The 20454-nt window shown below is 39.6% G+C and overlaps 3 protein-coding genes and 7 non-coding genes across 11 annotated transcripts; 2 read left to right on the plus strand and 8 right to left on the minus strand.

Annotated features, from left to right (window-relative positions):
- Positions 1 to 326: 326 nt before the first annotated feature.
- On the minus strand, positions 327 to 13958 carry ttll1 (tubulin tyrosine ligase-like family, member 1). 2 transcript variants are annotated; one of them, XM_063905086.1, is made up of 10 exons: positions 13393 to 13958; positions 12664 to 12787; positions 11536 to 11744; positions 11259 to 11439; positions 10777 to 10914; positions 10374 to 10482; positions 9729 to 9872; positions 8884 to 8970; positions 7984 to 8147; positions 327 to 2232 (listed from the first exon to the last, which is right to left on the minus strand). In XM_063905086.1, the coding sequence occupies exons 2-10, from the start codon at positions 12774 to 12776 to the stop codon at positions 2049 to 2051; spliced, it is 1329 nt and encodes a 442-aa protein (XP_063761156.1). In that variant the 5' UTR covers positions 12777 to 12787; positions 13393 to 13958; the 3' UTR covers positions 327 to 2048. The 2 variants fall into 2 exon arrangements, with proteins under 2 accessions (XP_063761156.1, XP_063761157.1); XM_063905087.1 differs by having other exon boundaries at positions 327 to 2248; positions 13393 to 13951.
- On the plus strand, positions 2445 to 2531 carry trnay-gua (transfer RNA tyrosine (anticodon GUA)). Its single transcript is given in 2 exon segments — positions 2445 to 2481; positions 2496 to 2531. It is a non-coding gene; the product is annotated as a tRNA-Tyr (tRNA).
- On the minus strand, positions 3413 to 3500 carry trnay-gua (transfer RNA tyrosine (anticodon GUA)). The gene is given in 2 exon segments: positions 3413 to 3448; positions 3464 to 3500. It is a non-coding gene; the product is annotated as a tRNA-Tyr (tRNA).
- Positions 3856 to 3960, minus strand: trnay-gua (transfer RNA tyrosine (anticodon GUA)). Its single transcript has 2 exons — positions 3924 to 3960; positions 3856 to 3891 (listed from the first exon to the last, which is right to left on the minus strand). It is a non-coding gene; the product is annotated as a tRNA-Tyr (tRNA).
- trnay-gua (transfer RNA tyrosine (anticodon GUA)) lies at positions 4428 to 4532 on the minus strand. Its single transcript has 2 exons — positions 4496 to 4532; positions 4428 to 4463 (listed from the first exon to the last, which is right to left on the minus strand). It is a non-coding gene; the product is annotated as a tRNA-Tyr (tRNA).
- Positions 5026 to 5098, minus strand: trnav-cac (transfer RNA valine (anticodon CAC)). The gene has a single exon. It is a non-coding gene; the product is annotated as a tRNA-Val (tRNA).
- Positions 5362 to 5466, minus strand: trnay-gua (transfer RNA tyrosine (anticodon GUA)). Its single transcript has 2 exons — positions 5430 to 5466; positions 5362 to 5397 (listed from the first exon to the last, which is right to left on the minus strand). It is a non-coding gene; the product is annotated as a tRNA-Tyr (tRNA).
- On the minus strand, positions 5878 to 5982 carry trnay-gua (transfer RNA tyrosine (anticodon GUA)). The gene is made up of 2 exons: positions 5946 to 5982; positions 5878 to 5913 (listed from the first exon to the last, which is right to left on the minus strand). It is a non-coding gene; the product is annotated as a tRNA-Tyr (tRNA).
- A 679-nt stretch (positions 13959 to 14637) lies between the features above and the next one.
- Positions 14638 to 17843, plus strand: bik (BCL2 interacting killer). Its single transcript, XM_063905664.1, has 6 exons — positions 14638 to 14756; positions 14845 to 14873; positions 15909 to 16011; positions 16564 to 16716; positions 16802 to 16916; positions 17195 to 17843. The coding sequence occupies exons 3-6, from the start codon at positions 15917 to 15919 to the stop codon at positions 17300 to 17302; spliced, it is 471 nt and encodes a 156-aa protein (XP_063761734.1). The 5' UTR covers positions 14638 to 14756; positions 14845 to 14873; positions 15909 to 15916; the 3' UTR covers positions 17303 to 17843.
- Positions 15366 to 20314, minus strand: mcat (malonyl CoA:ACP acyltransferase (mitochondrial)). The gene is made up of 5 exons (XM_063905663.1): positions 19706 to 20314; positions 19085 to 19172; positions 18782 to 18999; positions 18456 to 18593; positions 15366 to 18270 (listed from the first exon to the last, which is right to left on the minus strand). Exons 1-5 carry the CDS (start codon positions 20117 to 20119, stop codon positions 17995 to 17997), a joined length of 1134 nt encoding a protein of 377 aa, XP_063761733.1. The 5' UTR covers positions 20120 to 20314; the 3' UTR covers positions 15366 to 17994.
- Positions 20315 to 20454: the final 140 nt, after the last annotated feature.

Raw genomic sequence — 20454 nt, forward strand, 5'->3', positions numbered from 1 at the left:
GCCCTCCAAGGGACATTAGAGAGGCTTTGAAGGGTTTGCAGTAAAATGAGGATTAGTTTGATCTCTCTTTAACTCCATAAAAAAGGCGCCCTTTTATTCTGATCCTCATTGGGACCTAGGGTAGTTGCCTGTTAATTAATCCCTCCTTATATATATGTTATTGCTTTTACATGTAGTGGAATTTAAACACTTTAAAAATGCTGTACATTGAAACATTTCCGCACAAATGTAAATGGCCAAGTCACCCACATCTCAAACATATTTTCCCACTCAACAATGAAAAACGTTTATTGTCAAGGCAGCACCAATATGGATATTTTATTGAAAGGTAGATACAAACTAAAGGGAAACAATGCATTTCTCATAGAAAGAGATCTCAGTGCTGCAAAGCTAAAAACAAAAAAAAGCTTTGTGTCATGTACACAACATCAGCTGCACAGTTTATAACCACAATAAAGAAGTGAGAACCTACCATCATGTAAGCTCACAGCTGAGAGTTAAATTAAAGTAAATGTGGTCATGATGTGAGTGTCTTTCTGCCAAACACTGACCCATACAGATCAGATGGTTAAGGGGAATTTGGTAAGAGATCTCACAACAACACATTTACACGCTTATGGCTGACACACCTTGACAAATGAAAATTCTGCATGTAGTAACGGCTCATGTGGAAACAACAAGGTAGAGGTGGTGGGGAAGGGTAAAAATGTCAAGGACGAGGAACAGTGCCATGCAGAGGCTTAATCTACTGTCAGTAACAGCAGGAACGGAAAGGTCGTTTGGCTTTTGAAAGATTGACCTCTGATAAATCTAAACTCCAGATACTTGCTTTATCAAAGGCTATAAGACCCCTTAGAATTTAATCTTAATCACGTCACTGGTGTGTTTACCCTTTCTCTATTTTTCTTTCATCAACATACAGAAGATCACCTTTGTTTTAGAGTAAATAAAAGAGATTAATATGATAATCTTGATCATTGACTTTAGCCTTGATTGATGGGTGAGTGTATTGACCCCTTCTTCACTTTAAATTACCGTAATCTTTGTAAACTAATACATTCTATATAAAAAATGGTTTGAAATGTAACGTTGCAAGTATCAAAGTACCAAGTATACTGCTAAAAACCTTAATACTTTAGCCCTACCTCAGTGAATCAAAAGGCTAGTCATCATCGCTATTTCAACATGTCAGTAGTAGCAGAATTGTAAAGCTGAGTTAATACATTCCCAACACATATATATAATTTAGATTCAAGATGTGCAGTAGATATGACTTCAGTGCAACAGAAAATGCAACATATTCATTTTAAGCGAAAACAACTTGATAAAGTGCAACAGGGTTCAGCTCTGAGTACAATCTTAATGAAGCCCCCCTGCAAATGCATACTGATAATAAACATATAAAATCATTATTAAATTCTATCTTGGACACACACATTAAGCACAGTTAATTATATCAGTATATTATATCTTTACACTCTTTGTATCAGTTAAATCTCCTGTCCCTCTAGTTCTCCGTATATTTTTATTCCACTTCCTCTCTCAGAGTTCCTTCTTTTTAGCACCTGTGTGGGGTCAAGTTAAAGTTTCAGGACTCGTAATCATGCATAGTTCAGGTGGTTTTATTCCTCCTTGTTGCGTTGGATTGTAATCCCATTGGTTTATATAATTAACTACTTGCTTTTCTCTTGCGTAGTTGCCATTGTACCACCCCTTGCCATCCAAACAGATCCTTCCTTTTTACAAATTTCCACTTTCAAGGTTTCAGGGACTTTTTTCTTTCTCTCATTTATTTGTTCCTTATCTTCACAGGGTGCAAGCAGCTGTTGGGACATTGACCCCACCAACATAATGTCTGTATTTTTAGTTACTTATTTATACAAACAGTCACAAACCCAGGCCTGTTAATTCTCCAAATATGACAACAATATTGATTTTCCTCCCCTGCAGCAGTGGGGTTGTCGCCCCTCAGTTAGAGAAATGTGGAGACAGGGTCAGCAGTCCTCCATCCAAAAGCAAGGATAAAAAAAAAAAGTCTGGTTTCTTCTTTATCCACTGTGCCCACTGTTGGACTCTGTAATGATGAAGAGGAAGTCATTAAGAGCCAGCAATGTCACCTCACTTCCAGGTGGCGGCGGCAGGGCGAACGCCTGCACTCCCCTTGGTGCCCTTCGACCCCAGGGACTGACCCGAGCGGCTCCGCAGGTCCCGCTCAGCATTCTCGCTCTGAGCCTGCTCTTCATCGTACCTTGTGGGAGGCAAACAATAATGTAGTGAGGAAAAAAATGTGAAAGAACTCCTGTTTGCCCCTGCTATTTGACTTCTCATGAACTTTTTATGTAAACAGTGTGCTTTATTCAAACAAAACCCCCTTTGGTAGGAGCTAAGCCCACATTAACCCCTCTATTGTTTTGGAGACTACTGGGGCAGCACTGACAAATACCCCTTCGATAGCTCAGTTGGTAGAGCGGAGGACTGTAGTGGAAATGCCAGGCATCCTTAGGTCGCTGGTTCAAATCCGGCTCGAAGGAGTGACTTTTAACCACAAATCGATACTGACAATGACCAGGGAGAACAATGAGAGGCACAGACTTTGGAGCAAGAAGTTCAAAGTAGGTTTGTATATACTGTACATACTTTCACACTGAGTAATTGTGAAGAATAACTAGTGATTTAAGATTTATTTCAGATAGTTAACTAAGGTAACACTATTTGAAAAGACAACTATTAAGTAATGTTTGATAAAGAGGGTAGCTACTGTCCTATATCATAACTATTTGTGCCAAAAACATACTTCTACAAACACCAGAAGCTTCCAATCGGAGGATAGAGAGCACTAGGTATGTAATCAAAAGGCAATCCTTCGAGCCAGATTTGAATCAGTGACCGAACGATTACTGGGGTAACCAGTCGGATAGGTACATCCATTACAGTCCTCCGCTCAACCAACTGAGCTATCGAAGGAAGACAGGGTGAGGAAATGAAACAAAATCAATATCCATTTCTGTTGATTCTCACCATGGGAGAAATGACATAAAAACAGAATAAAACTTATTCTGTAAACCTGAAACTGGAGTGATGTTTAGTTATGTAAACATGTCGCTGAAGCACACACCTCCCTCACTATTGGTTTCAGAATAGGGCCCCTACTATTACTGAGTGTATTGTGTAAGAATGACCCACACACCACTAGCGCATTACATGACAGCTTCACCCCTAGTTCAGTTGGTAGGGCTGAGGGCTGTAGGACTTTTGTATGAGGCTGCTTCATTCATAAGAGTCAACACTTTTCTTTGACCTTTGACTTTTCTTTGAGCTTCTTCATACACAACTTGATTGCTGTTGTTTATAAACCATATAAATTAGACTGTTTTGTTTAATTGCGGATTATGGATCAATGTGCTTAAAGAACTCCTTCGAGCCGGATTTGAACCAGCGACCTAAGGATGCCTGGGATCCACCTCTACAGTCCTCCGCTCTACCAACTGAGCTATCGAAGGGAGTGAGAGAACTTCAAATGATTTTTAGACTTGTAGTAGGTCTTCCCTGATCATATCTGTATGTAAAACAGTACACTTACAAAGAAAAAACAACTGTATCATCATGTTCAAGAGCTGCGTTAAAATGTTTTAAAGTAACTCCCTCCAATCAGATTTGAACCAGAGAACATAGTGAGTACGTCTCTTCTGCCTGTAAAGTCCTCCATCACAAACGACGACGTCTACCATTCCTACCTACACTTCTACAGTATAGCACAAACTGTGTCGAACAATATCCTAGTTCTTCACACCGGTTGATGACGTTTCTAATTCAACACCTCATGCTTCATTTTTAATAACCCCAGTTAAAAGCCACTCCTTCGAGCCGGATTTGAACCAGCGACCTAAGGATTTCTGATGTAACCACTCGGACAGGTACATCCACTACAGTCCTCCGCTCTACCAACTGAGCTATCGAAGGGCACACTATAACATCTGGTAAACATGAGGATTCTTTTGCCTCATGCGCCCTGAACACTGTATTGAAAAACAGCTACTCTTAATAAATGACTCAAGTCAGAGACCCACACACATCATCACCAGTAAACAAGCCCTTTTTGATAAACAGCATTTTAACTGTACTGGTTGGTCTTCCATGATTATTTTTACTGCATGTTAAACAGTTCACGTAAAGTAAAAACAATACTAATATGTTTTCAAAGGTTTCATGTTGTAGTGCAAATTGTGAGTCTAAATGTAACTCCATCCAATCACATTTGAACCAGAGAGCTTGTCTTCTGCCAGTAGAGTCCTTCCTCCCAAACTACAACTTCTACCAATCCTACCTACATATTTAGGGTGAAGCACCACCTAGTTCTGATCAATGAACTCTCTAATTCTATACATTGCTTTGGATGTTTTATTTAAATAACCCCAGTTAAAAGCCACTCCTTCGAGCCGGATTTGAACCAGCGACCTAAGGATTACTGAGGTAACCACGCTGGGGGGTGCATCCACTACAGTCCTCCGCTCTACCAACTGAGCTATCGAAGGGCACAACAGGAGCAAAACCGTATACAACTTAGTAACTACTTGAAGACAAACGTTGAATGTAAAAGGTAAACTTAAATGTCACTCACAGGACTTGATGGTGGTCTACTGACTTAGCTATCAAAGTGTGTTCATAGCCCATGAGCAAATACAAGCCTCATGCACCTTGTAGCCTGGAAACTTTATTGAATGAAAAACTCTTTAAAAATGTCAGAGACCCACACATATATGATGAGCAATAAACAAGTCCTTTATAATAAGGTACAGCATATTACTGTACTGGTTGGTCTTCCATGATTATACGTATCTACTGTATGTTAAACAGTTTACTTTTTGCAATGCTTATTCTACGTTAAAGGTCCAGTATTATTTTAATTGGAAATATGATAAGTATAGTAGTGAAAATGGCAGTTTAGTGTTCTGAAGTAGTGTACTGACTACTCTATTCCATTAAAATGTTCAAATATGAACATAAACCAGCAGAAAAAGCTAATAATGTTTCCGCCCGGTCTCGAACCGGGGACCTTTCGCGTGTGAGGCGAACGTGATAACCACTACACTACGGAAACTTGTTGCAAATGGTGCGTTCAGGGACATCGAGTAAATTCAGGTGCATGTGCAGAATCAAATCTGTATCACAAAACAGAAGGCAACAGCATAGAAATACAAAGGACAATAAGTGAAATGCAGACACACATAACTTCACCCTGGTTCCAAGTGATATTAATGTTGGTGCTGCTTTCAGATCAAGAAAAAGTTTTTCTAGATTTCCAAACAAACAACTCCTGTAAAACATGGTCAACTGTGGTCTATAAACCCCTGAAAAATTCACTCCTTCGAGCCGGATTTGAACCAGCGACCTAAGGATTTCTGAGGTAACAACTCGGACAGGTACATCCACTACAGTCCTCCGCTCTACCAACTGAGCTATCGAAGGGCACACTACACATCAACATCTGGTAAACATGAGGTTCTTTTGCCTCATGCGCCCTGAACACTGTATTGAAAAACAGCTACTCTTAATAAATGACTCAAGTCAGAGACCCACACACATCATCACCAGTAAACAAGCCCTTTTTGATAAACAGCATTTTAACTGTACTGGTTGGTCTTCCATGATTATGTTTACTGCATGTTAAACAGTTCACGTAAAGTAAAAACAGATTTGAACCAGAGAATATACTGAGAGCTTGTCTTCTGCCAGTAGAGTCCTTCCTCCCGAACTACAACTTCTAGTAATCCTACCTACATATTTAGGGTGAAGCACCACCTAGTTCTGATCAATGAACTCTCTAATTCTATACATTGCTTTGGATGTTTTATTTAAATAACCCCAGTTAAAAGCCACTCCTTCGAGCCGGATTTGAACCAGCGACCTAAGGATTACTGAGGTAACCACGCTGGGGGGTGCATCCACTACAGTCCTCCGCTCTACCAACTGAGCTATCGAAGGGCACAACAGGAGTAAAACCGTATACAACTTAGTAACTATTTGAAGACAAACTTTGAATGTAAAAGGTAAACTTAAATGTCACTCACAGGACTTGATAGTGCTCTACCGACTTAGCTATCAAAGTGTGTTCATAGCCCATGAGCAAATACAAGCCTCATGCACCTTGTGGCCTGGAATGTTATGGAATGAAAAACTCTTTAAAAATGTCAGAGACCCACACACAGTGTTGGGCAAGTTACTTCTAAAATGTAATACAGCTCATATTACTTATTACTGTCTTTTTAAAGTAATAAGTTACATTACATTATTACTGTCTGTAATATGTAATGTGTTACACTACTTTTAGTTACTTTCACCAAAATAACTGCAAAAGTAGGGCTTTAAATGCTATGTAGTTTATTGTAGAGTATTAATTAAATTAAATAATTAAAGCTATCTATCTATCTATCTGGCAGTATATGCTGAACACTAGGAAAATAGCTAGATTTTAAACTCATGCTCCGTTTAAGTGGGCTGAATAATATGTGGTACCGGTACCATGACGTCTCTGTGTGTTATTAATAACATGTTAGTGGAGCCTCTTCACGGCCCTGTGACCTGCTGTATATGAACGAGTCTCTATGGCGGCCTGCTCACCTTGTCATTGGTGTGTTAACGGGGATTTGGCTGACAAGCTTTCTAAAAGCCGGCGATTCCACAGAGGACAGAGGCTGCATATCTTCAACACTCCGCCACGAGTCTCTGAACTTCTCGGGGTTCAAGCAGCAGACCCAGAGAAAGTGACCTTCTGTTCTTTCGGCCTGCGCGCACTCCTGTCTTTTTATTGTCTTTTCTCCGAGCCTGCAGCTCTCCATTGTGAGCCTGCAACTCTCAATCCCTCTCATTGTTTCTGCAGCCCTCTTAACCAACAGTAAACAGGCGTACTGAGTTACTATTCTACCTGCACATTTATTTCTCTGGTGTCGGAATGTCTCGCGTGTTTGTGAATTCTTAGAAACAAAACACCACATCATTTCAGGTTAAAATGTGTTGTTACTGCGTTACTGAGAATTGTAAGGCGTATTATATTACCCACATTTATAAGTAATGCGTTATATTACTGCATTACTACAAAAAGTAATGCATTACTGTAACTCTGTTACTTTTGTAACGCGTTACACCCAACACTGCATATATATGATGAGCAATAAACAAGTCCTTTTTAATAAGGTACAGCATATTACTGTACTGGTTGGTCTTCCATGATTATACGTATCTACTTTATGTTAAACAGTTTACTTTCTGCAATTCTTAAATTACGTTAAAGGTCCAGTATTACTTTAATAGGAAATATGATAAGTATAGTAGTGAAAATGGCAGTTTAGTGTTCTGAAGTAGTGTACTGACTACTCTATTCCATTAAAATGTTAAAATATGAACATAAACCAGCAGAAACAGCAAATAATGTTTCCGCCCGGTCTCGAATAGGGGACTTTTCGCGTGTTAGGCGAACGTGATAACCACTACACCATGGAAACTTGGTGCAGTGCGTTCAGGGACATGCAGTAAATGCAGGTGCATTTTCAGTATATAATCTGTTGCACAAAATGGAAGGCAACAGCATACAAATAAAAAGTCAGAGCACAATAAACGACAAGCAGACACACATAACTTCAACCTGGTTCCAAGTGATATTAAAGTTGGTGCTGCTTTCAGATCAAGTAAGGTTTTCTAAGTTTCCAAACAAACAACTCCTGTACAACATGGTCGTCTGTGGTCTATAAACCCCTAGAAAATTCACTCCTTCGAGCCGGATTTGAATCAGATACCTAAGGATGTCTGATTTTCCAACTACAGTCCTCCGCTCTACGTACTGAGCTATCGAAGGGTGCAATTTAATTCAAAACCAGAAAGCAACTAGACCTGCAGTAACTGTAGAAGACAAACTTTCAAGGATATTTTTAGCAGCTGTGACCCTTCTTGGAATTGGGAATGTATAAGGTAGACTTGAACATCACTCACAGGACTTGATAGTTGCCCAGAGCCTCGCGGGGCGGGCTGCGATTCCAGCGGCAGTCTGGGATGTCCCCGTTGGGCGTGACGATGTTGAGGGTGTCGTTGATGAGGTTGTACTTCAGGATGCGGTCGTTGGCTGTGCTGGAAGTCAATGAGGGGGAGGCATTCACCTGAGAGTGACACACACAAAGAAAGTACATTTACATTTAAACAGATCCCAGGGAGAGATTTAGCTGCATCTCTGATATTAACACGCAGAGAGTTTTCTCAGCTTTTGTTATTGAGTAGCTGTTAATGAGATTTGGCTGCCAGTGGGAATACTCGCGCTGATAATGAAAAGGGAAACTAATTTCCCATTTTTATGTCGCCCCAGATTAGATCAGATTAATTTCTAATAACAGAAATAGTTCATTCCTAGCCTTGAAACACAGCAAGTCATTGTGCAGCTGTCAGAATGACTGCTGAAAAATATGGCAGCCAGAAGAAGAGCATAATATCTAGTAAAATTGCAAAAAAGACAAGATAATCATCAGAGGCATTCTGTTTAAAGATAAAGACTAGCAGGTACACAGTGTTGCATACAGCAGTGTGTTTCAGCTGAAAGAATGCATTGGAAGGGTGAAAGACACACCTTCAGCATACATTTGAATACAGAGAAGCAAACCTTCAAATATACAAAAGATCAACCTCAGGGGCATTTAAAGTTGCTAAACATTTACGGGAAAGGAATGTGGAGTCACTGTGTAAGCTTGTTAAGTATCCTTGGGTTAGGCACAATATGCAACAGCAACAAAGCAAAGAAAAACAAGATTGTATTTTTCCTTTAGCAGAGGACACTTTTTAATAAATTAAATGTGAGTTGAAGGAGTGCATGCATGTTATTACTCCACCTGTTACATTTCTCACCTCGATAAGCCATGGCTTGAGCTTGTCATCAATAATGATGTCATACCCGTAGCACTCAAAACAGTGTTTGTCGTTGTTCATCACAGGCTGGCAGAGAGAAAAGACAGTCACTGGATTAGGAAGAGGAACTGACCTACATTGTGGGTGATTGCAAACACTTTAATGCAATCTAAAATGATTCATTCGGGAAAAAGTTAGCCAATAGTGTACAAATACACCGGTGAACAAAACTACTAGTACAGAATAGCCTGTGTGTTGGGGGCCTGAGAGAGGAAGTGAGTCAGATCACCTCGTAGAAAAGGGAAGTGTGCAATGAGTACATATGCTAAAAACAAAAAGAAATGTCCACATGCAGGTGTGTTTTCACAGCTGTGTGTTTAAAAGTACAAGCTGACTGAAACCACTGAATACTGAAGGCAGCATCCCAACAGGAACAGAGTAAAAACACAATGACTGTGGGCTCTAACATGTGTGGAGGAGGGGTTTTGTGCTCTATATATAGGTGCTGTGTTTGGCTGCAGCACTAGAGATGTGAAAGTTTAGTGAGCATCGATTAAAAAGGACTTTGTAAAATGACACCATTATTGAACTTTTCAGGTACATCACTTGAGTAGTTCAGTTTAATGCCACTTTATTGATCTACATCACCAGCGGCCTAAGGATGTCGGATTTTCCAACTACCGCTTTCCACTCTACCAACTGAGCTATCAAAGGGTGCAATTTATTGTTCCCAATTCCCAAGCTATTCTCTAAAATCTGTGCATCCGATCAGGCAATTGATTTATCAACTACCAATTTGGTCAAACTTTGCAATTTAGGATGAAAAAGACTTCATGTCCACTTACAGCCACAGCCTTCAGGGACTGCACGACGATCCAGTGGATCTGGTCAAACAGCCGGCTGGTCACCTCCTTCCCTCTGGTGCTCTCCAGGTACAGACGCAGGTTACTGACCGTCCACTTTCCTCCATGGACGTGGTTGTAGTCATCCTGTAATAAAAGTACAAACTTTAACCAGATACAGAATAGTTTTGGGGAGTTCTGTGGCAAAAAAAAAAAAGATTGGCTTGACAGGAATAAATAATATGTGGATTTGATCAGCCAGTGTCATCGGACCAGGTCAGCAGAAGTTATATCATTCTGTAAGAATATAAATGAAAATAGCCCACTAAATAAAATAATCTGCTTTAACTTAAAAGGGAACTTTTGTTACAGGTGTGATGTTACAAAATATTTGCTTCCTAACATCATTTAAACTCAAGGGATTTTGGTTCTAAGCATATTTTTGATGACCATCACTTCAATTTATTGATGACTGTGAGTTGCATTATGGGAAATGCAGGGTCAAGTTTTTGGGAGCTTGTACTAGGGAGTTGAATATCGCTGCCCACCTTTACGCACTCATTTTATGAATGTGAAGGAGTGAATTGTAGGAATTACCATTTAAAACACAATGTTTTTGTAACCATGCCTACCGAACTCCAGACTTACCCCATGTTTTTGGATGGCCACGTTTGTGAGGTGAACAAACATGTTGTCCAGTTCACTGGTGCTGGGTGTGTACTTGACTGTGCAGAACCTGCAGAAGCCCAGCTTGTACCTGAGGACCAAACCACAGAGAGCGACCAATCAGGGCGGATCCTTTCTCATCAGGAAATAGTTAAAAATGAATGTTACAATTTCCCAAAGGTACTGTACTTGTGTGATGAAACTCAAATACTATAAATAAATAGCCTTCTCAACATGTCACAGTTTATTTCCTACTGCAGTTTAAATAAGTAAAATGATGAGATGACAGGAAGTAGTCACGGACCCAACATATTGACCAGCTGTTTACATGTTTATAATGATGAATTACTTCTAAACATCGTAAAAACACAACCTCAGGGCTTACATGTAACATTTCAGAGGTCGATATGTGGTCACCAGAACATAGAGGCGCAGGTCAAACTTCTTCCCTCCAATCAGCAGAGGGTTGTCGATGTACAGAGAGATGACGTAGGCCTCCTTGCCGCTGTTTGCAGCTACAAACCTGATGGCAAAAACCAGGAAGCATCAGCAAATCACATGACAAAAACAATCATAACAACTTTGGGGATTTTTATCTGATAATGAAATCATCATTTCTTGGATTATACTTGACGTGGATAGCATTCAAAATATTTCACTCAAGAGAAGAGCGCTGCAGGGGTGACATCTGGTGGTACGCTTTTGTCAGTCTACTGAAACAATACTTTTTCACTCACTGAGTTGGTGGAACAGGTGCTTTTTGGTTAATGTTTACTAGAAGTGTAATAAATGAGAATACTTGACACCCAGCACATCTATGTAAAGACTCTCACAGGAAGTGTTATGACGATATATTGGGAAACTCACGATGAGGTGCGGCTGTCTCTGGACCATTTTTTGATCTGGGAGAGTTTGTTGATGAGGAAGATCCCTTTGCCCTGAGCCTTCCCACAGGGTTTCATGATCCACGTGCTGGATGGGTTCTTGCGGTACTCCTCCACAAAGAGATTATAATCGGCCGGGAGCATGAACGTCACAGGGACAAAATCTGCACAAATTAGAGCAAATAGTTGAGAATATTCAGCTTTGTGAAGAAAGATTTACTTTTGTACACTCAATCCTCGCGTCAAAACTCAGATGATACCTAAATAAATGTATTTCCCATTCTCGTCCTTCTCTGCCAGCGGACTGCTTTCCTTCTCCAGCTCCTTGCGGTAGCGTTTGATGTTCTTGATCATCAGGTCCTTCCTGGTCAGCTCGTAATGGTTGGGAAAGTGGTTAACCATCTGCTCGTCGGTCAGGCGGTAGCCGGTGTCCACGCTGAACACATTTCTGATGGTCTGGATGCTCATCCTACATGTGGGAACAAATAAACCTGAGTTATGGTGATCTGAAGAGACAGGGGCCTAGTAATAGGCTTGGTGATGTAATTATAACTCATTTCTGACATAAATAGGATCAACATGCACTCTATTTGAAGCCATTGAAAGTCATCGAGTACAGAGTAATTTAGGTACTTGTAGCAGAATGTACTAATTCAACAGAATGGCTCATTTCAGAATAATATACTGTACGTTATATTACAAATATTCATTTTTAATGTTGCAGCTGGTAAAGGACTTTTGCATAATTTGTTTTATTATATACGCTGCTTAGTAGTTTGTGAAGACTACCAGTCTACTTTATCTTAATATATAATAAAACGCATGATAAATGATTTGTTGATTCCATATGTTTTGTAATATTTATCTGAATCTGAATATTCAAATTGAAGCAAAAGGATAATATTGGAAGTACCTTTTAAGTACCTCAAAATTGTACTCGAGCGCAGTACTTGGGTTAATGTACTTAGTTACTGCTACCACTGCTCAGTCACTAGTAGTTAGCTACTTTCCTGATTCAAATTGTGCTAATAATACATATGAAAAAGGTTTGAATATTAAACAAAATGCACTTTTAGACTTTGGGATAAGAGGATCTAGAAGACAGTACAACATATACAGCAAACAATGATATAAAACAAAGACAACAGAAATAGCCCCGCCACTTCTTAGGACTACTTCATTTGATTTATCTTACAAGTTAAGGAATAGATTGTCTTTTAATAAAACCATTTATTTTGGATTTATTTGAATTCCGTACCTTTGCTTCTATTTAACATTGTGATATTGGTAATTTTACACAGAAATAGGCGTTTTTTCTCACTACTGCATAAATGGTGCCTTGAAGAGTGTATAATACAACGTTTAATGTGTATAAGGTGTCTACCTACCAATAGAAATTCCAGTCATCGTTTTCGGTGACATGTATCCAATCCCTCTTCTCAAAGTTGTTGATGAGCACTGATTTCTCAATGTCCGTCACCCACTTCACCTTACCGGCCATGGTGCCTCCCTCTAGGGTGGAGCAGAAACAGGTAAACAGACAGGACTCAATAAAGATACTACAATGCACCAAGGTTTGAAAAAGTACTCAGATCTTGCACCAGAGCGTAGGAATACTCTGTTACTAGTGAAAGTCCTAAAATCAAAAATGTACTCAAGTAAAAGTACAACAGTATTAGCATCAAAATACTTAAAGTACCAGTATACAAGTTCAGTATGATATAAATGTACATGTTTTTATTACATTTATTGATGCATTAATGTGAAATGAAAGCTGGTAAAAGTACTAGTTACACCTGGAGCTTAGTTACTCTAGGTTTGACGAAAGTCTAAGTGTTGATCATATTTGTGTCATTAATCCAAAAGTGCAAAGTAAGTAAAGGAACAAAATAAACGTAGTGGAGTTAAAGTACACAATTTACATCTGAATTGTAGTGGAGTAGAAGTACAAAGTAGAAGTACAAAGTAGAAACCAATTAAAATACTCAAGTAGATTACAAGTACCACAAAATTGTACTTGAGTAAATCTACTAAGTTACTTTACACCACTGCAATGCAAAGATGTTACAGAGCACAGAGAAAGCATGCAGCTATCATGCAGCACAGCAGTCACCTACCTGCAGATGAATGTCAGGAAACAGCGAGTCATCAGCAGCAGCTAGCCGGCCAGCCTCCGTTAGCAGGCGGCTGGAAACACCCAGCACTGCTGCAGAGCATCACCCACACAGTGATGCAATCTCACCACACGGTCGTTAGCTGGCTAAACTCATACCGTAACACAGAGACCGGTTGTCAACACTGCTAATAGCACAAGCTAACATTAAATAACGGCATGCATGAGGTTTTACGGCTAACAAGCTAACCGTATATTTATTAATCCCGGGCGTTGTCGTGAAGATAGACACAGTGACGCCCACTTCAGTTACTTCACAATAAAAGCCTTAGTTATTGTAACGTAATCATAAAAGCTTAGAATAACATTTAATTATATTTTAAGAGCTTTTTAAAGGAGAATTTCTCAAAAACGTTAAACGACGTCGGTGTGGGCTTGGTCTTTCCGGAAGAATATATAACCTAGCAACGGAGGACGCAGTGGTGTCATTGCAAGTGTCACTACCACCGTGTACCTGTAGGGGGCAGTGTAACTACGTTTAAACTACATTAAAGCCTAATGTTTAACTTAAACCATTGTGATCTATAATACATTCTGTAAATATACTACACAGCGTCAATATCAAGGCGAATCACTATCATTTAAGTTAAAGTAAAAGGGTGAAATGTGTATTAATTACTGTGTTTATAGGGTTTTGGTACACAGCGTTCAAAATACCATTAATATTTTAAGGCAAGGCAGCTTTATTTGTAGGCTACAGCACATTCTATACACCAGTGCAATTCAATGTGCTTGACAGAGTTTTATAAATACTGCAAAGGTTTTACATTTGCAATTTAAAGTTATCTTATATAATATCCCAGGTCTGTGTTGTATGCTGAATGTTGCTTTGAAAGTAGGAGGTAGAAACATTTAGGATGTCATTCTGTACCTTGTTGTTTTTATTTTATTGGAAGGTTGACGTTATCAACTATTATACATTACAAGAGTACAACTTGAATATGGTATGGATATGATGTATTTTATTTGTACAAGGTGGTTTTATTTGCTTAAAGAGTACATTGATTTGAGTACATGCACGGTTTTCTTTGGCTGATTGAATATTCCCATATTTTAGACCTTTCATGACTGATAGAATCGTAACATGTGTGTGGAAAGAACATTATACTTTTGAAACTAGTTATATTTTATATATCAGGTCGATTCACCTCCAACTGTTTTCCACTTATTTATGGTCTGTCTGTCTTGCAATGACACGTGACGCTGATGTCTCGCTCCCTGGCGGTCAATGATCGCAGAACCAGGTAAAGGTGTGGTTAGTCTTATTGTGGCAGTTACCTGAGAGCAACAAGATTAAAGGACGCTGCTGTAAGTACAGGAAAAACACTTTTCGAATATGTATTTATTCCATTACCTACCTAACATTTAAATGATTATGTCTTTATATGTATTACAGGGCGGCGTCTACTTTAATCTACACAAAAGGTAGGTTTTAGTTTCTTTTTTATTGTGCCTGCACCTGCTGTAGGCCTACTGTCCGGAGCATTTATATCCGTGTAATATATAATGACACTAATCAAACACGATGCAATACACTAGTTCATTTGTAAATGTAGTAACCCATTTTAAATGATTTTATGTCTGCGGGATTAATGTTTATTTAATGCTTGTGATCTTCAAAGCGACCTTTGTTTGCTTTGGGTAAGAAGGATGACTTCATCTCTGTGTTATGACAATATGGTAAAGGATTATAGGCCATTACACGATTTAAATTCAAAACTGTCCTCCAGGTATAATATTTTACATCTAAAGTTATAATTATATCATTTTAGGTAACTTAACTATAAAATCATAGCTCAGGGCTATATTTTTGATGGTATTGTTGTCATCAAATTGGCATAAACTGTAAAGACAAATGCATATCATTTCACACAGGGATTATTTTTTTCTTTATTATTTTAGGTAATAAGCACACCACTGTAAACACTAAAACCATGTTGTGTTTTATTTCTTCTTGGTAAGGCAGTTGGGTGATTTGAGTTATGTAAATGCATAATTTGCATTGAAGGAACATGAGTGCTGGTGGGAACAGGAAGTGCTCTAAGGACAGGGAACACACCTGATCTTTTGGGGCAAATAACAAGTCATAAATCCAGTAATAAAGGTAGATTAGAAACACCTACTTCTTGCGTTAACTAATAAAAATATTCACACTTATGTTGATGTATACAGTAGTATGTATGCTACAACCATCCAGCAGATGAGGTTATCTTCAGATCTGGAAGAGCCTGTTTTAGCTACCTGGATTTTCTCCGTGATAACACAGCCACCACCTATCCGGGTCACATGAGCCAGTATTTACACAGCCTGTTTATGAACGTTGGTAGTTCAGCAGCAAAACAATTTTTTCACCATGGAACCATTACCTCATCTTCATGGCTGATGAAGCTCTAGGAACTCCCTCTCTCTCTCTTATATGCTGATATGAATCATTTGAATAAAACCGGTTTCTCTTCTCAGAAAACAAGATGGTGGAGCAAACTAGACAGCCGAGGCGCGTGGTGTCCCTGCAGGCTGGACCTGGGGAAGGGGACACTGATGTCCTCTTAGATGTGAACCTCAGGTATTAGACTGACCCATCCCCACATTAGGGAGAAAAACAACAACATACAGCTCAGACAGGCTGGGCTTGTGGGATACATTGTACCATAAAATAAACAAATACTGCAAAAAGAAACAGTGATTTACAGTCAACAATAACATTTATTTAAGTACTTATTTAAGTATTGTATGTATTCCCACTTTCTGCTACTTTTTACGTATACTTCACTCTAATAAAGAGCCAAATATTGTACTCACTACATGGATTTGATAAATCTAGCTATTTTTTAGATTATACAATAAATAATAGGAATAATATATAATCAACTATATATTATTATAAAATCAGATATACTTTATTGATCCCTTGGTGAGGTTCACAAGCTCAGGATTATATCAATTTAAAAAAAGCTTTCCCTTTGGACGCAGCAACAGTAAAGTGATGGTGTTTTGTTATTATTGGGAAAAAGTCCCCTGCAATGAAGCACTGGATGCTACTACTTTTTTTCAAAATGTGCAGAACAGCAACATTGTGAAAATAACTGAATAAGGGTGAGCTGTTTTTACTTTCCAGGATAAATGACAGGGCTGCGCGGGCCTTTGGGAGCCAGTTGGCTGCGATTGGAGACCAGCTGGACCAGGAGTGGGCCAGCAGAGGGAACCCCTTGCTCCCAACTCCTCTCCACATGCTGAGACCTGTGCAGGCACTGACCAGGACCATATACCGGTATAAAATCTGATGAAAAAACAATCTACCTCAACTCAATAGTTATGTGAATAGCTGATATGACGTTGGCGTTTTTCTCTTAAAGGGATATCCACAGGCAGTTGTGGGGCTTCCAGGGCCTGTCTGCAGGGGTGAAGGCCTGGATAGAGAGCACTGCGCCTGGGCAGGGAATCCTCAGAGCGGACGGCTGGGCAGCCTGGGTAAACGTTTTTCTGTCGTATTCTATCTGTGCCTCAAGTGACCATTACTACTTGCAACAATCAGGGTTTAAACAGCTTTATAAGACTAAAATTCAAGCAATATTAATGGTATACAAATATACACATATATAAACTAATAAGACTTTGAAATAACCCTGTACAAAACTTAATTTATATGCACATTTTTTCTTCACATTCAAAATGTCTCATCGCAATGCTTTCAAACTTGTTGCTTGATTATCAAAATAATAACATAATTAAATGTCCTTTCTTTTCAGATGTCCAATTTAAAACCAGTAGCCTGCGCTGGCTGGACCAGACGAGCACTGGGGACGGTGGCGCTGGTGGCTGGAGTCACTATCATAACTGCACTGTGGAAGGAATAGAGAGCCTAAAAAGGGCCATCAGCAGGTCTTTTGGGCCATCAGCAGGTCTTTTGGGCCATCAGCAGGTCTTTTGGGCCGTTATATCTTTGACAAAAAAAGTTTGCAAATGAATCACTATTATTACTTACTGATTTGTTTCTGCTGTTTACTTTGAATTCTCTTTTTTTACTATTTTGATTATGTTTTGCATTTGAAATGATATGACCAGAAACAGAGTAAAAAAAAAGTTCAATTAGTTAGGACTGTGAAAATTGTTTAAATTGGTTTTACAGTGTTGCCCAAAGGGATGGCCAGCGTATTGTAGCAGTGACATGTTGTTTCACAGTTGTATTAATGTAAACAAAATATTTTACTCATGACTGGACTGTTGCTGGCCTGCAGTTTTTTTTATCCAGATTAGTTTCTTACGGGTTTAAGAGGCCACGTTTTTTACAAATGATATGTAGCCTGGCTTAATATAAAATTAAGGGAGCTGGACTTTCCGTGTCAGATTTGAACATGCTTTTTCATGTGATGCAAATAAACTTCTAAATTATGACAATTTGAAGTCTCATTAATAAAAAATATTTAATTACATAATGACAATTCACTTACAAGACCATACAAAGCAACCACAGGAGCTTAAAGGTCTTTCTGTTGGTGTCCTCACTGAAATGAGCACCCATTTTTTTTACCTCCACATCTCTTCATATTTAGTCATCGCCATGAGTGGTGACGTCTACATGTTCATACGTTTTGAAGGCCTTCATGTTACACCTCTGTAGTGTAGCACCGAGCTGATTTCCCGGACCGACCTCGTAGGTGTAAGGGAACTTTTTTCCGTGCGTCCTCTCAAAGATCTCGTGCAGTGTTTGCTCCCACTTAACCGGCGACACCAGCTGCTTCACCAGCTGCCGACGCACGTGTTTCTCGTTCATGTAGCGCTTTCCATCCACGTTGGAGTACACGTTGATGTCGGGACGACGGATCTGAATGGGAGAGAAATCTAGCTGTTACATGAAAAGGTGTGCTGCTAAATTAAGAGTGGTGGGCGAACAAATTGGCTAATTATGAGGTTAGAAATTATTATTATTATTAACATAAGCAATAACATGGAAGTCATCATATTATCATTACAACAAGAAGCTGTATCTTAAAAAACATAGTGACTGACCTCCACCTGTCTGAGAACCTCTCTGAGCGGTTCAGTTGCCGACTCCATCAGCTCCGTGTGGAAGGCCCCGCTGACCGGGAGAGGTTTGGTCCTCATGAACTGGAGACGTCGAGAGTTTTGCTGCAGGAAATCCAGAGCCTGAGGAGAAAAATACAGTTATGATATAATAGGTTCGAAGACTGTAAATTGTAAGATCATCTAACCACACTTTTACACAAATTAACAAACCTGTACTTTAGATAAAACAACAACGATTTGTGGTAAAAGTTTGTCTCATATTTTCTGTTCATATCTATATTTTAGATGGCTGCCATAATGCTCCATACCTTCTGGTGCCCTGCGAAGACCCTGCCATCAGGAAACAGGTAGCTGGCCAAAGTACAGACCGGCTCTTCGATCCCGAGACTCACGCAGTGCTCTTTAGCCTGTAGACAGGCATGCTTATACTGAGCCTGTGGTCTACCGACGACTGACAGCATCCCACTGGGAACCAACTCTGACGCTCTCTGCATGGCCTCTGCACGAACCTTCACCGCATACAGAGCTATATGACACAGAAAGGTAATACAAAATATATTTATTTAAATGAGCAACATATTTGTCCTGTGCAAGTTTGGAAACACATTTACCTTCTGCAAAGTTCATGGCTCCAGAGAAAACCAGAGCAGCAAATTCTCCAACGCTGAAACCTGCGGCAGCAACACACGTCTCAATGGCCTGTGGACAAAAGGGTCATAAATTAATTAAAAAAACTAAATAACATACATGTATTGTTATAATTAATACTACTCAAAAGCATATTGAGACACCATTAGCTCCACCGCTTGTCTACTTTTCAGGGGGAAATGTTGTACCACTAGCAGTTGTGGAAAATAACTAAGTATATTTACTCAAGTATGGTGGAACTTAAGTACAATTTTTATATACTTTTACTTTACTTGATTAACTATATTTTATGATACTGTATACCGTAACTCAACTTTATTGTGCACACTATAAGATATTAGAACATTTAAAGGAATACACATTCAATCAGTATCCTAAGAAATAACCACTGTTACCAGACTCAACATCGAAGTGATAAACACTTAATTGCAATAATAATTATAATCCTGTTATACATATGTTTCTAAAATGGGCCATTCTGCATAAATAGCACGTTGACTTTTGGGACATTATCTTACACTGTAGTATGTCTGCTTATACTGATGCCAATGGATTTGAAGTTATTTGACTAATCGCACAGCCACCTTGGGGTTCTCATGGTTGAGCCTCTCCACCGCAGCCAGTGACGTGACGAACACGGCGGGTTGACAGTGCACCGTCTTCTGCAGCTCCTCCTCGGGGCCCTGCAGGCACAGAGACAGCAGGTCGTACCCTAGGATCTTCTGGGCCACCGTGAACATTTCCTTAACGTTAGGGTACTGCAGGAGTCCTCTACCCATGCCCACAAACTGGCTGCCCTGGCCGGGGAAGAGGAGCACGGAACAGTCGGAGGGGTCCTTCCTGGGTCTCCGCGGCTCCACCGGCTCGCTGTCCGGGAGAGGAGCTAGGATAGGAGCGGGGGTTTCAGGCTGGTTGGTGCAGAGTCTCCTGCTCACAGACACCAGACTGACCTTCCCTCTGGAGGCTGCTGACAGCCGGACACCCGCTGAGGCCAACATGTCGTCACCTAATTATGTCCTTACAGGTTAAGAAAGACCCATACTCTGCTTTGAAAAGTGTAAGTTATTTAAGAATAAATAAGGTTTATTCCAAACAGTCAGCATGAGACAGTCCTGGGGGTCGCCATGTTAATTGACGTCATAAGGTTGATTTAGTTCTTCTTCTTCCGGTTCACTTTTCTGTTCTTTCCTCCTACAGCGACACATTCAGGTCATAATATGTAAACACTTTAGAGACGATAAACATTACCACTAACTGTCTATCAGTGGTGGAAGAAATACTTCTAAAATGTACAAGATGTTTTAATTAAGTAAAAGAATCTAGAATCTAGAAA

This window comes from Eleginops maclovinus, chromosome 17 (assembly GCF_036324505.1).
Source record: "Eleginops maclovinus isolate JMC-PN-2008 ecotype Puerto Natales chromosome 17, JC_Emac_rtc_rv5, whole genome shotgun sequence".
NCBI classification, from domain to species: domain Eukaryota; kingdom Metazoa; phylum Chordata; class Actinopteri; order Perciformes; family Eleginopidae; genus Eleginops; species Eleginops maclovinus.